Raw genomic sequence first — 12333 nt, 5'->3', positions numbered from 1 at the left:
TGAACAGAGATAACTGAGTTATTTTCAACTGCCACCAGAGGTAGTGGAAGTCATATGGTCCGCCTATTTCCTCTCCACCATATCTGCTTACTCGATCAGATGGAAACAACTTTGGTGTGTGGACATAAATGTGGACCCCTTCCAGGCCTAACTGTCTCAGGACCTGCATTATGTACTTTCTCTTGCCCTGTGAGACTTGTTTTGTTGTGCCCCAGTGGGACCCTAATCTAGTGCTGATGTTTTTGACGGGGACTCAGTTTGAGCCCCTGCATAGATGTCCCTTAAGGATGTTGTTTTGTATATGAATCTAGGACCCTAGTGTAATTTTCCAGATTCATGCCCATATATAGGTATATATCACCCTACCCTTATATAGGCATAGAAATCATAACCATATTTAGACTTAGCCTATGCAGTCCAAATACGGCATGGCTACTTCCACTAGTTACGAGAATCCACAACGATTTCTTGGAAAAACCCGCCTTCAGCAGTCAGGGACTTCCCCTTGCTTGAATATTGATTTATCCAAGAACTCAAGAAGTTTTCAAAGAACTGAGTCTTTGATGACGTTATTATGTCCAACCTTACGTCCAACTCGGCACCTTCAAGGTATAAATATGCCCACATTTGCCCAGGCAAACACACAGTGGTTTGGAGGCGAAGCAAGTGCTGAAGGAAGCTGACCCTCCAGCAGATGCACTGACAGAGACGCTGTCTTTTCTCTTGCCTAGAAATCCAGCTCCAGTGTTTCCAGGCTACCCTTGTGGGTTGCTGGGAAATCGAGTTCTGAGAGAGAGAGAGATACAAGTCCTCCTTCATTCTAAACCAAGGTACGGAGCTGATTAGACCCTTAGAGAATTCTTGGAGAGATTCTTGTCAAAGAATACTAAACTTAAGCTACACCTCGCTTACTTCTTCCCTTGTACTAGACTTAGGTTAGGTACACCGGGGTAGGCGTATTTTAGAAGCACCAGTTGAGTACTTTTAGTCTTTATTTATTAATGTATGTATTTTATGTTATTTTATGTGGCTTAGAAACCATACCATGCTTTTACAGTAATATTTTATAATACACTTCGTACTGTACGCATTATACTTTGCAACCAGTAGTACGATTGTAGCAGTTCATTTCTTATGCTTGAGAAAGAAGACTGTTCAATAAATACCTTTTATTGAAAACACCCGTCTCTCTATTTCTCTGCACCTCTGGTGAAACGAAGCATGCACGATTGACTGAATGAAATAGCCCTCTATTGTTTCCGCGACTCTAGAGATTGATTTCTTATTCTTGGGAAACAAAGTTGTCATGTTTATGCGGTTGTCAGAAACTAATCCCTTCTTGTGAATTCGAGAAAGTTTCTAGTGACCTCTGAGCTAGCTGGCACTCACAATTAAGTCTAATATATTCGATAGAGACCTAGTCGACCTCATCATACGTCTAAACTATATTTTATATTATTCCAATGCGTAGAGCCTATTGGGAATATAGGAACTACACTACAGTTGTTGTTCAAAACAGGTTTTTTTTGTGGCTATCTGCTTAGCCAGAAGGGTGAGCGAGTAACAAGCTCTTAGCTCCCACCCTTCTTTTACCTCTTTCTATTCCAACAAATCGATGTTGCCAACCAGGTCTGCTTTCCTGTTAAATATTGATAGTCTTCCACCTAGCTCAGTCCGTTACCCTTTGACCTTTTATCCCCCACCCCAGTCCACTATAGAGGCGGAGCAGTTTGATCAGTTGAATCCTAGGCGAGCGGTCAACTACTAGCTCAACTGTACCAGCAGTATATATCAATAGATAAGTAGCTGTTTGTTGGTTACTGCGGAGCCAAGAAGGGTAAGGTGGTGCAAAAGAGGATGCTCTCCCAGATGGAACATTTTATGGATTAAAAACTGCACCATTCTAGCCAAGAAGTACCCACCAAAGGGACTTAGAGCTCATTCCACCAGGGACAAATCCACAACGTTTGCCCTTCCCAAGGGGGTAACCATTGCAGACATCTGCAAGGTAGCAACATGGGCATCCCTGCACACCGTTGCCAAGCACTACTGCCTGGATTCTGTGGTACGTAGGGATGGGCACTATGCCAGAGCTGTTCTGTGGGACTTACTTGTCTAACCATCCATCAACCTTCCAAAAAGTGTAGGGTCTTGCTCTGTAATCTGTTCTACTGGTGAGTGTGAGAAGTTGGCCTGATGTGCAGTGCTCACTATTCTAGTGATCACTATATATCAGTCCAAACAACCCTTATTGATGATTGGTTGTAAGTCAACCTTATAGACCAGCTATCCTAGTAGCATGGATACGAGCAGTCTAAAGCTAAGACTCTAGAGGGCGTGTTAAGCCAGCTGTTTTACCATCACATTACCCCTTGAACACCCAGTGAAAGGACACCACACAAGTGTTATGAAAATAAACAGTGTATTTATTAGAATCACAACAACCCGGTACTCTTTATGAGGACAGGGTGCTAGGCACACAACAAAACTCTTACGAAAATACTTAAGTTAGCACAGTATATACAAATGCCCGAGGGGCACGAAAAACCATATACTCTAAAAGTGGAATGCGAAATTACTAGCAGGTAAGTACAGTACTAATAGGCTTTGGAATCGCTAGGACTTGACTATAGAATCGTTAGATTACTTCTAGGAGGCCCAGGGGACTCGGGTGCAGAGTGTGCACTCTCACGCGGGATGCGGGACAAAGTCTATGATAGCTAGTAAAGTTAAAGTTAGTGTTCACGGGCGAACCCGACCTGGTAGGGAGAAAACGAAAGTGGATCCTGACCCTTGGATAGTGAGGCTATGCTGGGGCACCGAAATGCCGAAGTTACCTAGCCCAGGGGCTGCAGCTGCATATGTCTCAAAAGACGTCGGGAGTCCTCGTTGACGAACCAGGAGCCTGGAAGAAAGATGCTGGCAGGCGACCAGTGAAGAGAGTTCGAAGTGATCCAAGCCTGGATCTGGAAGAAGGATGACACCTGAAAGCAGAGGGGACCAAGTTCGTGACTACTAGCCAGTAGTCAGTGGGCACCAGGAGGGCACCGGATGGTAGTCACCTCGACTAGGTGAGTGGGCGACGCTGGGCTCTGCAGATCTCACGGACCAGGAGGCGTTGTCGGCGACCAGGATGGAGAGGCGAGCTGTCCCACGATGGATGGAGCTGTCGGCGTCGAAGTACCCAGGATTGGGCAACAAAGCCTTGGCTAATTCAAGCCCACGCGGTGGACTCAAAATGGCGTCTTGAGTGGACCAGGAGGGTCCGAGGTGCTCCTCTTCTGGAAGGGAGCAAGAGCCAGTCTGGAGCAACCAGACCAGCAGCAGTGATGTCGTCGCCGTCGTTCAGAAGGCCACAAGCCAGCGGGCTAGTAGCCAAACAACGCGGTGAGCAGCAAAAAGCAGAAGGGCCCCACGCCGATCGTGGAGATGCTGGGGGGCTGCTCTTCGGTGCTGGAGCTGCTCAGGGTTGGGGCTTCTCGGACCCCAAAGCACTCGCCAGGAGATTACTCGGCGGGCTTGCTGTGAAGAAGTCGTGCAGTCTTGGCAATAGTCGGTCCCTTGAGGTCTCGTCGCACTCACGGTTCTCAGCTTGGCTGTAGAGGTGAGTAGAGGTCGGAGGTGCCAGGGAAGCCAGGTCTTGTCGAGCTGGGCAGTCGGATTCCTGAGGAAGGACTCGCAGCAGACCGCAGTGTTCTTGATGGTGCCTGCGGATGCAGGGTGACTACTCCTTAGCCACAAGGGAGAATCTTGAAGAAGGAAATCTTGAAGTCCTTTCGCAGAAAGTTGTGTCTTGATTCCAAAGATGATCTAATTTGGAAGGGGGCCTGCTCCTACCTTTATCTGGGAAAAGGGGGCTGGCACGCGACTAAGGACTGCCCTATGGGTGGGACCAGGAGGGGGGTGGTTACACCCCTCTCCTTTGGCGGGCTTTCCCCAGGCCAGGGGCTGGAGTGCCCCTGGAACTGGTTTCAGCCGGCCTATGCACAGTGAGCACCGGGGTGCCACTTGCAGTCACCTTCCTCTGCAGCCCTGCCTACCTGGAATACACAAAACCCTGTCTGGGACGGTGCTGGCACCGCCCCTGGCAGGAAACCCTTTGTCCTTATCTCCTGCTCTGGGAGGACTCCCAGCAGCAGGAGGGCAGACTTGTGTCTCGGTGGCAGCATCCATTTTGTGGAGCTGAGGCTCTGTTTGACTTTAACCGGGGTTACAGGTTACATACATGTCGTGTCCCTCTAGAAGGGTGGAATGCTAACCCCGTCGCCAGAATTGGCGAGGGGGTTAGTATTCCAATTCGTATGACACCTTACTCGACATGTTTTGAGAAAGCGATACCAGAGTTGGCATATAACCGCGAGGATTATAATGCACTTAAGAGTATATGGTATGCGATATCATGGAAACGGCTAACGGCTAAGGGATGGATCCCGAAAGCCGCAGACAGGCTCAGCTCATGCCAGAGCACCATCTCACACGATTCCAAGCACTCTGCCTCCAGGATTGTTAAGGCCTGCCATAGGAGTGACTGATAGGAGATCTGTGTGTCCATTTTAGGGTTAGATATAGGTATACTATATCTAAAGCAAAGGGTGAGTACACCACCTTGCCCCAGCTGTCGTGCAGCCAGTTGTGTCAGTTTAGTTAGTCAGCCCAGGGGTGGCACAATACATGCTTCAGCCCCTGGGAGACTTCTGGGTACACCTCAGCCCTGGGTACAGGGACTTGGAGAGGGCCCAGTGCCAATTCTGTACCTGAGTACAATTTGGATAGAGAGAACAGCGAGGCTGTGGGTCTGATTAGCAGGCCCACAGCCAGGGAAAGTCGTAAACCAGTGCAGCAAAAAGCAAAAATCTGGGTGATCATAGGATTGCAGACCCTACTCTCCTACAGTGAGGAATCTGCAAGTAGAGAAATCCATCAGAATTAAAAGTTACCTGGGGTAACGATCTTTCTGGTGGATACTCTACATGCAGATACCGCAGCCTGTTTGATGGATGCGCCATAGGGAAAGTTAATAAGATCCCAATTTATGAATTTTGGTACTGCCCTGTTCTATTGATGTCAGTTCGTCCACTCGCATGGAAGGCAGGGAAAAAATAAACAGAAACTGACTACGGATGCTATATGGCTTTGGGGATGTCATCTGACATCACTTCTGACATCAGCCGAAGCCAGCACCCCCTACCGCCAACCTGAGAGTTTTGAGGTTTCCAGATCTAGTCTGATGTCTGTGTTTGTTTTACAGGAATATGCAGGTAGATAAAGTATCCACCTGAAAAATAGTTATCAAAGCTAATAAACTTTTTCACACTGAAGTTGTTACTTATGCTTTTAATGTTTCCCATGTAAAATAAATGTATGTGATTTAGAAAGTGGCAGAACGTTTCATGATGAACTATGTGGTAAACTGATGAGAGGCTACTTACTAATGCTTTTTGCTTTGTTGAATATTGTTCTGGGATCACATTTCTGTGGAATATTACAAACTGGTGGCACATCTTTTGAAGTATGATGTGACATTAACATAGGAGTGCAGGGATCTTCTGTGTTTCATCACTCTCTTATTGTGCTTCCTTTTTCTTTTTTGTCTGCAGGCAACATGTGCTTTGCATGAGATCCTGTCTGTTCCGGAGTCAAACCCAGCTGTACTCAGCCTTTACCAGCAGCTATTTGTAAACCTTCTGTTGCGTGTTAGCTGCACCATTGGTGTCCAGCTCCCCAAAAACCTCAACAATGCTAAAGAAAGGAAAACTTCTAGCCCTGGCCCTGTGCCTAGGAGCCTGGATCCCTGCAGGTATAGTACTGTGGGCAGTACCTGACAGTTGTAAATGGTCTTTCAAGTTTCGTCAGTTGCAATACTCCCAGAAGCACTTGCCACCTGTCTATTATTTTACATTGGCCACTAAAGTTTTCAGTATAAGGTCTTCTCATATAATACTGTGATGGAATTCCTGAATGGGTTCTATATATATATATATATATATATATATATATATATAGATATAGATATATATATATATATATATATCTATATATATATATCTATATATATATATATATAAACATGTTGATTCCGACAAATTAAGACCTCATAACTTAACCTCATTTGGTGTAATTGGAGATTTACTGGACTTGCTTTGAGTGACCCATAACTTGTTGTAAGTACTTTAATACTGCGCCATGGCTCATAAAAGGTCAACAAAAATATTTAACCATGCAGAGAAATGCAAAAAGAACCTGGTATCAGATTTCAAATTATCTGAATTGGAAACTGCCAGTTAGCTGTAGTGTCCATCATACCCTTTGTTGAACTGCTCTAGTTGTGATCTCCTTGACACCCTTTTAGCAGTTCACCACCCTCAACGAAAACCTTGTTAAAACGTTAGCGATTTTGTCTGCTTTATAAAATTCGCTTCCTTCAAAGCTTATAAAGAGGTCATTAGGAATTACATATCTCCAGTTCTGCTCCGATTCTAAGCTTAGAAAGAGGTAATTAGAAATTGCATATCTCCGGTTCTACTGATTGGACTTTTGGTGTTCTGGTCTCATTTATTGATTGACAAATACAGTATTTTTCTAAATTGGTTTGGGGTTTTTATTTTGTTGTGTTTTTACTGTAATACTGTTTGTGTGCTGCATAAATACTTTATATATACGATTCAGAAAAGGGGGTGGTGATGAACAGAGTGTCTGAATTAAGCAGACCACTCTTACCCAGTCCAAAGATCAGGGCTTGATCCATCACCGTTATTTAGCTCACTGCCCCATCCCAGCTCAGAACCTGGCTATATGCAAATTAGTCTGTCCCTGGCCCAGTGCATCATGGGAACAGGGCAGACCAAACTACCAAGCCAATTCTTCACCAGGAAGGAGACAAGCTTCCGGGGACCGGTTTATGCCATTTCAGGCGTCGTCGGCCCGGCTTGCTTGAATCCTGATGGAGCAGTGAGCAAGGGACTCATGTCTGAGTATACCCTGCCACACCTATAGTGGCCAAAAACGATTCAGAAAAGGGGGTGGTGATGAACAGAGTGTCTGAATAAAGCAGACCACTCTTACCCAGTCCAAAGATCAGGGCTTGATCCATCACCGTTATTTAGCTCACTGCCCCATCCCAGCTCAGAACCTGGCTATATGCAAATTAGTCTGTCCCTGGCCCAGTGCATCATGGGAACAGGGCAGACCAAACTACCAAGCCAATTCTTCACCAGAAAGGAGACAAGCTTCCAGGGACCGGTTTCTGCCATTTCAGGCGTCGTCGGCCCGGCTTGCTTGAATCCTGATGGAGCAGTGAGCAAGGGACTCATGTCTGAGTATACCCTGCCACACCTATAGTGGCCAAAAACGATTCAGAAAAGGGGGTGGTGATGAACAGAGTGTCTGAATTAAGCAGACCACTCTTACCCAGTCCAAAGATCAGGGCTTGATCCATCACCGTTATTTAGCTCACTGCCCCATCCCAGCTCAGAACCTGGCTATATGTAAATTAGTCTGTCCCTGGCCCAGTGCATCATGGGAACAGGGCAGACCAAACTACCAAGCCAATTCTTCACCAGGAAGGAGACAAGCTTTTAGACATTGCCTCTTAGTTAAGCCTGACTGCTTTTCTCCAACCTACCTTAGGATTGAGCACAGGTTAATTTAGTATTTTTTTGTAGTTCACCCTAAATGCTTGCTTTCTGTGGGCCTAATGAATAAGAGGTCAGGCAACATACAGAATGTGATGGAAGTAATGCTAGCAATTTGTCTAACCACTCCTCGGGTAGCATTTTAACTCCTCGTTCTTTTGTCCACTATGCTACCTCAGTTTAAACCCAGCCATATGCAGATCAGTCTTCGTTCTTCCCTGAACTGCCAAGGCAGGTCCTCTCTGAACCGGAAAACATGCAAACCAACACCGGTTTCAGCCTAATTGAGACTCCTCATTTGAGTGCATCTTGGTTCCAGTGCTACAATGAGCAAGTACCCCACATGTGAACCTACCCTTTGTGAATTAGGACATTACTTCAAATGCTCAAAAGGTGATGGGTGGAATGCTTGCAATTTATCTAACCATTGGCAATCGTTTGTAGTTGCATTCCAACCCATCGTTCTTTTGCCCACCATGGCACCTCAGAATAGACCCAGCCATATGCAAATTAGTCTATGTACCGCTCCAGCGGGGAAAGGCGAGGCCCCTTCCGGAAGGGAATGCAAGCAGCTCCAGACCGATTTTAGCCTTGTTATACTCATCATTGAGGTATAGATTGAATTTTATGGCACAGTGAGCAAGGGACCCACATGAGCAAGGAATCCACAAGGCCGAAAATGGCCCGGGGTTGCTTGTGTTCCCTTCTAGAGGGAGCCTCGATTGACATTCAGTATGGACTGTTCACATGAGGAGCAGGGTCAATTCTGATTTGCATAATGCGGACCTTTGTCTAGAGCGGAACAGTCTGCAAAAGATTATGGGTTGGAATGCTACACCGAGCAGTTGGCACTAGTTAGATTATTTGCACACATTCCTCCCATCACCTTTTGTGTTATTGATATAAAGCACTAAATGGCCAGGAGTATGCCCAGATGCTTGTCCCTTGCTCACTGGGCCATAGAATCCATGCTATACCCCACATACCAGGCCTAACAGGGCCGAGACTGGTCTGAGGTTACTTTCTGGTGGGAACCAGGCCTGGCAGTTGAGGGTGGACTATTCCTATGAGTAGCAAGGTCAGAACTCATTTGGGTAAGGCAGGCCTTTGTCTAGAGCAGGACACTGGCCAAGAAATAATTGGTTGGAATGCTCCCCAAGCAATTGCCAGTTGTTTGACTATTTCCTCCCATCACCTTCTGCGTAATTGAGAGATCAGGTATCCAGTCTGTGCTGAGTCATTCAAATCCCTGTTACTACTTTCAAGAGAAAGTGTTTGCCTTCAAGATCAACTTTATCCTGTGAGAAACACAGTGAAGAGAGCTGTGATTTCACACACCTGCCTGGTAGAATGCATAACCAACAATAAAATAACTCAAATGAGGAATTGTAGAGAATTGGAACTCCTGGGATTGAGCAGAGGACCTGTCAGAATTGTAGCACCAAATTCATGCCTGGGTGAAACTTGGATTTGATAAAAAACAAACATCATTGATCAAGTGGAACAATAGAGATAAAGTAAGCTGTAAGGTCAGCACTCACCACACGAATCAGCCTTTCTCAGCTCAGGGAGACTCTAAACTGCAAAATCTGTACTCGTTCTGCCTGAAGATGGTCCTAAGGATTACAGCTCACAAAAACTGAACACACTAGGGTCCAGCATGCCACAGTACACTCATCACAATGGGAGGCATTTCATAAGGAGATAAAATCTATCTCTAATAGACATGTTACATGTTTGTAGTCTTAGTTCTCCACTATGGGAATAGTCTTTAAAGTCTTAAACAAGTAACTATGTACCAGTTTTATGTAAAATCAACTGAGCCCCAGTCTATTGGGAATTTGCAAAGATGGTCCGAACCTCAAGGATAAACACAAGATGAACAATGTTCTGCCAGAAGATGTACTTTAGTGCTGCATAGTTGCTACATGGCCACAAAAAAGCTGGACACAGCTAGTGTAAAGAAACTCAACAGTTCCAGTAATAAATGAGTACATAGGCTGTGTTAAGAAAGTCTGTATATGATTTGCAAGGAAACATTTTGCTGAATAGTACCTTATTTAAAAAACATAATGCATTTTATTGTGCCAGTATGCCCTCTCTGTTAAAGCAATCTTTGCACAGTTCTGCAGTTGAAACCCTGAAGGCCATGCTGACTCATGGAGGAAGCAGTGCAGTGACAAAGGAGGTGGAGAGAAATGGTGGTTGGAGCTTCATGAAGAGCTTGGAGACTCACCATGATGGAGTAGCCTTCTTAGCAAGGTATGACATCAAACTCAGTAGTTGTACATGTAATTTCTAACATTTGCTAATAGGCAGATTATTCTTAATACTTTCGAAGCTTTTTAACCACTAGACTTTTGTCATAACTTGTATTATGTATGATTCTGCACATCCTCTAGCTTTCTCCTCAGAGGTCGGATGGTGAGAGAAGTGCTAAAAGTAGTGAGACTGTTCGGTGTGTATGTTTATATGGACCGGATTAATGACTTCTGCCAAATGGGTTTTATGAATATGAAGCTTCCCTATTGTAAGACTATGCAATTAAAATGAGACCTATAAGTTTATTAAGTTTATTAGAGGTGGTGAACTCGATCAAAGCCCTGAAAGATAATAAGGCTCCGGGTCCTGACGGCTTTACAGCCACTTTCTATAAAACTTTTTCAGCTCAGTTACAGCCAACTATGTTGAGAGTTTTTAATAATCTTGCTAGTATTGGGTGTACGACGGACTCCATGACGGAGGCTAACATAATAGTCATACCCAAAGAAGGTAAAGATCCTCTTCTCCCAAAGAATTATAGGCCAGTATCCCTTATCAATGATGATTGTAAAATGTATTCAAAAATTGTAGCCACTAGACTTAATACTGTCCTCCCGCAGTTGATAAGTAATTCCCAAGTCAGCTTTCTTAAAAGTTGTATGGCGTTGAAGAATGCTGCGTATAAACAAGATCCAACAATTGCAATCACGTTAGTCACAGAAAAGGCCTTTGACAGGGTCTAATGGTCTTTTTTAAAACATTGTATGCATACGTTTAATTTGGGGGAAGCTTATACAAATATGGTGATGAGCCTTTATCTGGCGTCCTCGTCTCGTATTGCGATCAATGGTTCGATTTTGGACCCTTTCAACCTGCAGCAAAGCACTAGACAAGGCTACCCCTTATCCCCGTCCTTGTTCTTGTTAGCGATGGAACCTTTAATTCAAGCTATTAAGTTGAGTACAGAAATAAAGGGGGTATGATTTAATAATACTTATGTTAAATTGGCAGCCTACACAGATGATATCTTAATAGTAACTAAAATCTGGGTGCTTCAATCGAGGCCTTAATGTCTACGATTGGAAAATATTCTGTACACTCATGATACAAACTCAACAGAGACAAATCGGAAGTAAAATCCCTAGATGTTCATTGTACCAAAGAAATTCTTGGGGACACAGGTCTGGCATGGCAATCTGGGTATATAAAGTACTTGGGAATCGAATCTGGTTGCAATATAATTGACACACTTCACCAAAATGAGAAATTAACTTTGGAAAAGGTTGCAAAAGGTTTGGATTCTTGGTCACCTAAATTCATCACTTGGTGGGGGAGAATAGAAACCATAACGATGATGATAACGCCACTGATTAATTATCGTATAAATATGCTTCCGCTTCTCCTGACTGAAGACTTTCACCGTAAACTAGACATCCTCCTTACCAAATTTTTATGGCAGGCTAAGAAGGCCCGAATTGGAATTAAAAAATTGAGGCTTGATAAATCTTTAGGTGGTGTTAACCTGCCTGATTACAAATTATATCAATCCGCTTGTCTGGCAAAACAGGGCTCCTACTGGATCTCACCTCCGGCCCATTATACTCCAGTGTGGCTAGTAGTTGAAAACAATTAACCAAGATAATATTAATCCCTTGGTTCTGCTCACATCTAGTCATCTTTATCCTAATAGGTGTAAATCTATTATTAGAAATATGAAACAGGCTTTACTACTGATCGATAAGAAGCTTGAGTCAAGTATTAAGGGTTCTAAGTTGGAATCTTTATGGCATAACCGTAGCGTTTCGTATAAGGGGAAAAGTCTAAATTTTGATTCTTGGATTAATAAGGGAATCTTTTTTTCCTCACCAGTTAGAACACTCTTCTTATCCCGTTGCGTTTGCAGAACTTCAAACCAGATACAAATTTAATAATATTGAATTTTATAATTTTTTTAAAGTAAGAGCGGCATTATCCAAAGCAAAATTACATAACCCTTCACCATCCTTACCAATGTTTGTGGCACAAATTAACTAGCTGGGTCACCAAGTTTCACATATCTACAAACTTCTTCGCCCCAAAACCTCCAAACTAAATAAAAGTCTGGAATCCTTATGGGAACTACATTCCTCAGTTGCTATACTCTAATCTATATGGCCACAAGTGTGGAGTTCCACAACAAGTAATAAAATATCTCCAGTACTATCCCAAACAAAAATGTGGCTATTTGGACACCTGCTAGGTTATACTCTATATATTCGCAACAACCCGTTGTGCTGGAACTGTACGGAAGAAACAGGAGATCTAGCCCATCTTATTTTACACTGTAAGGCAGTGACAAGATTTTGGGACTTCCTTTCAAAATTATTCAATTGCAAGTTGAAAAAAGAATTTGCAACACTGAGTGCTGGCTTTTTGGCGATAGATACAAGTTCTGATACAG

At 44.0% G+C, this 12333-nt stretch overlaps 1 protein-coding gene across 5 annotated transcripts in view; it reads left to right on the top strand.

Moving 5' to 3' along the window:
* The window catches only part of MROH1 (maestro heat like repeat family member 1), a 2054050-nt gene that overhangs the window by 1666144 nt on the left and 375573 nt on the right, over window positions 1-12333 (top strand). For all 5 annotated transcript variants that reach the window (XM_078686516.1, XM_078686513.1, XM_078686514.1 and 2 more), the window contains 2 exons: window positions 5598-5797; window positions 9756-9893. In XM_078686516.1, the coding sequence (XP_078542642.1) occupies window positions 5598-5797; window positions 9756-9893 (338 nt within the window). The remainder of the gene's footprint in view (window positions 1-5597; window positions 5798-9755; window positions 9894-12333) is intronic.

Source organism: Lissotriton helveticus, chromosome 4_1 (genome assembly GCF_964261635.1).
Source record: "Lissotriton helveticus chromosome 4_1, aLisHel1.1, whole genome shotgun sequence".
Taxonomy (NCBI): domain Eukaryota; kingdom Metazoa; phylum Chordata; class Amphibia; order Caudata; family Salamandridae; genus Lissotriton; species Lissotriton helveticus.
Note: the sequence above shows the minus strand (reverse complement) of the source record. Positions and strands in the feature narration are given on the sequence as shown.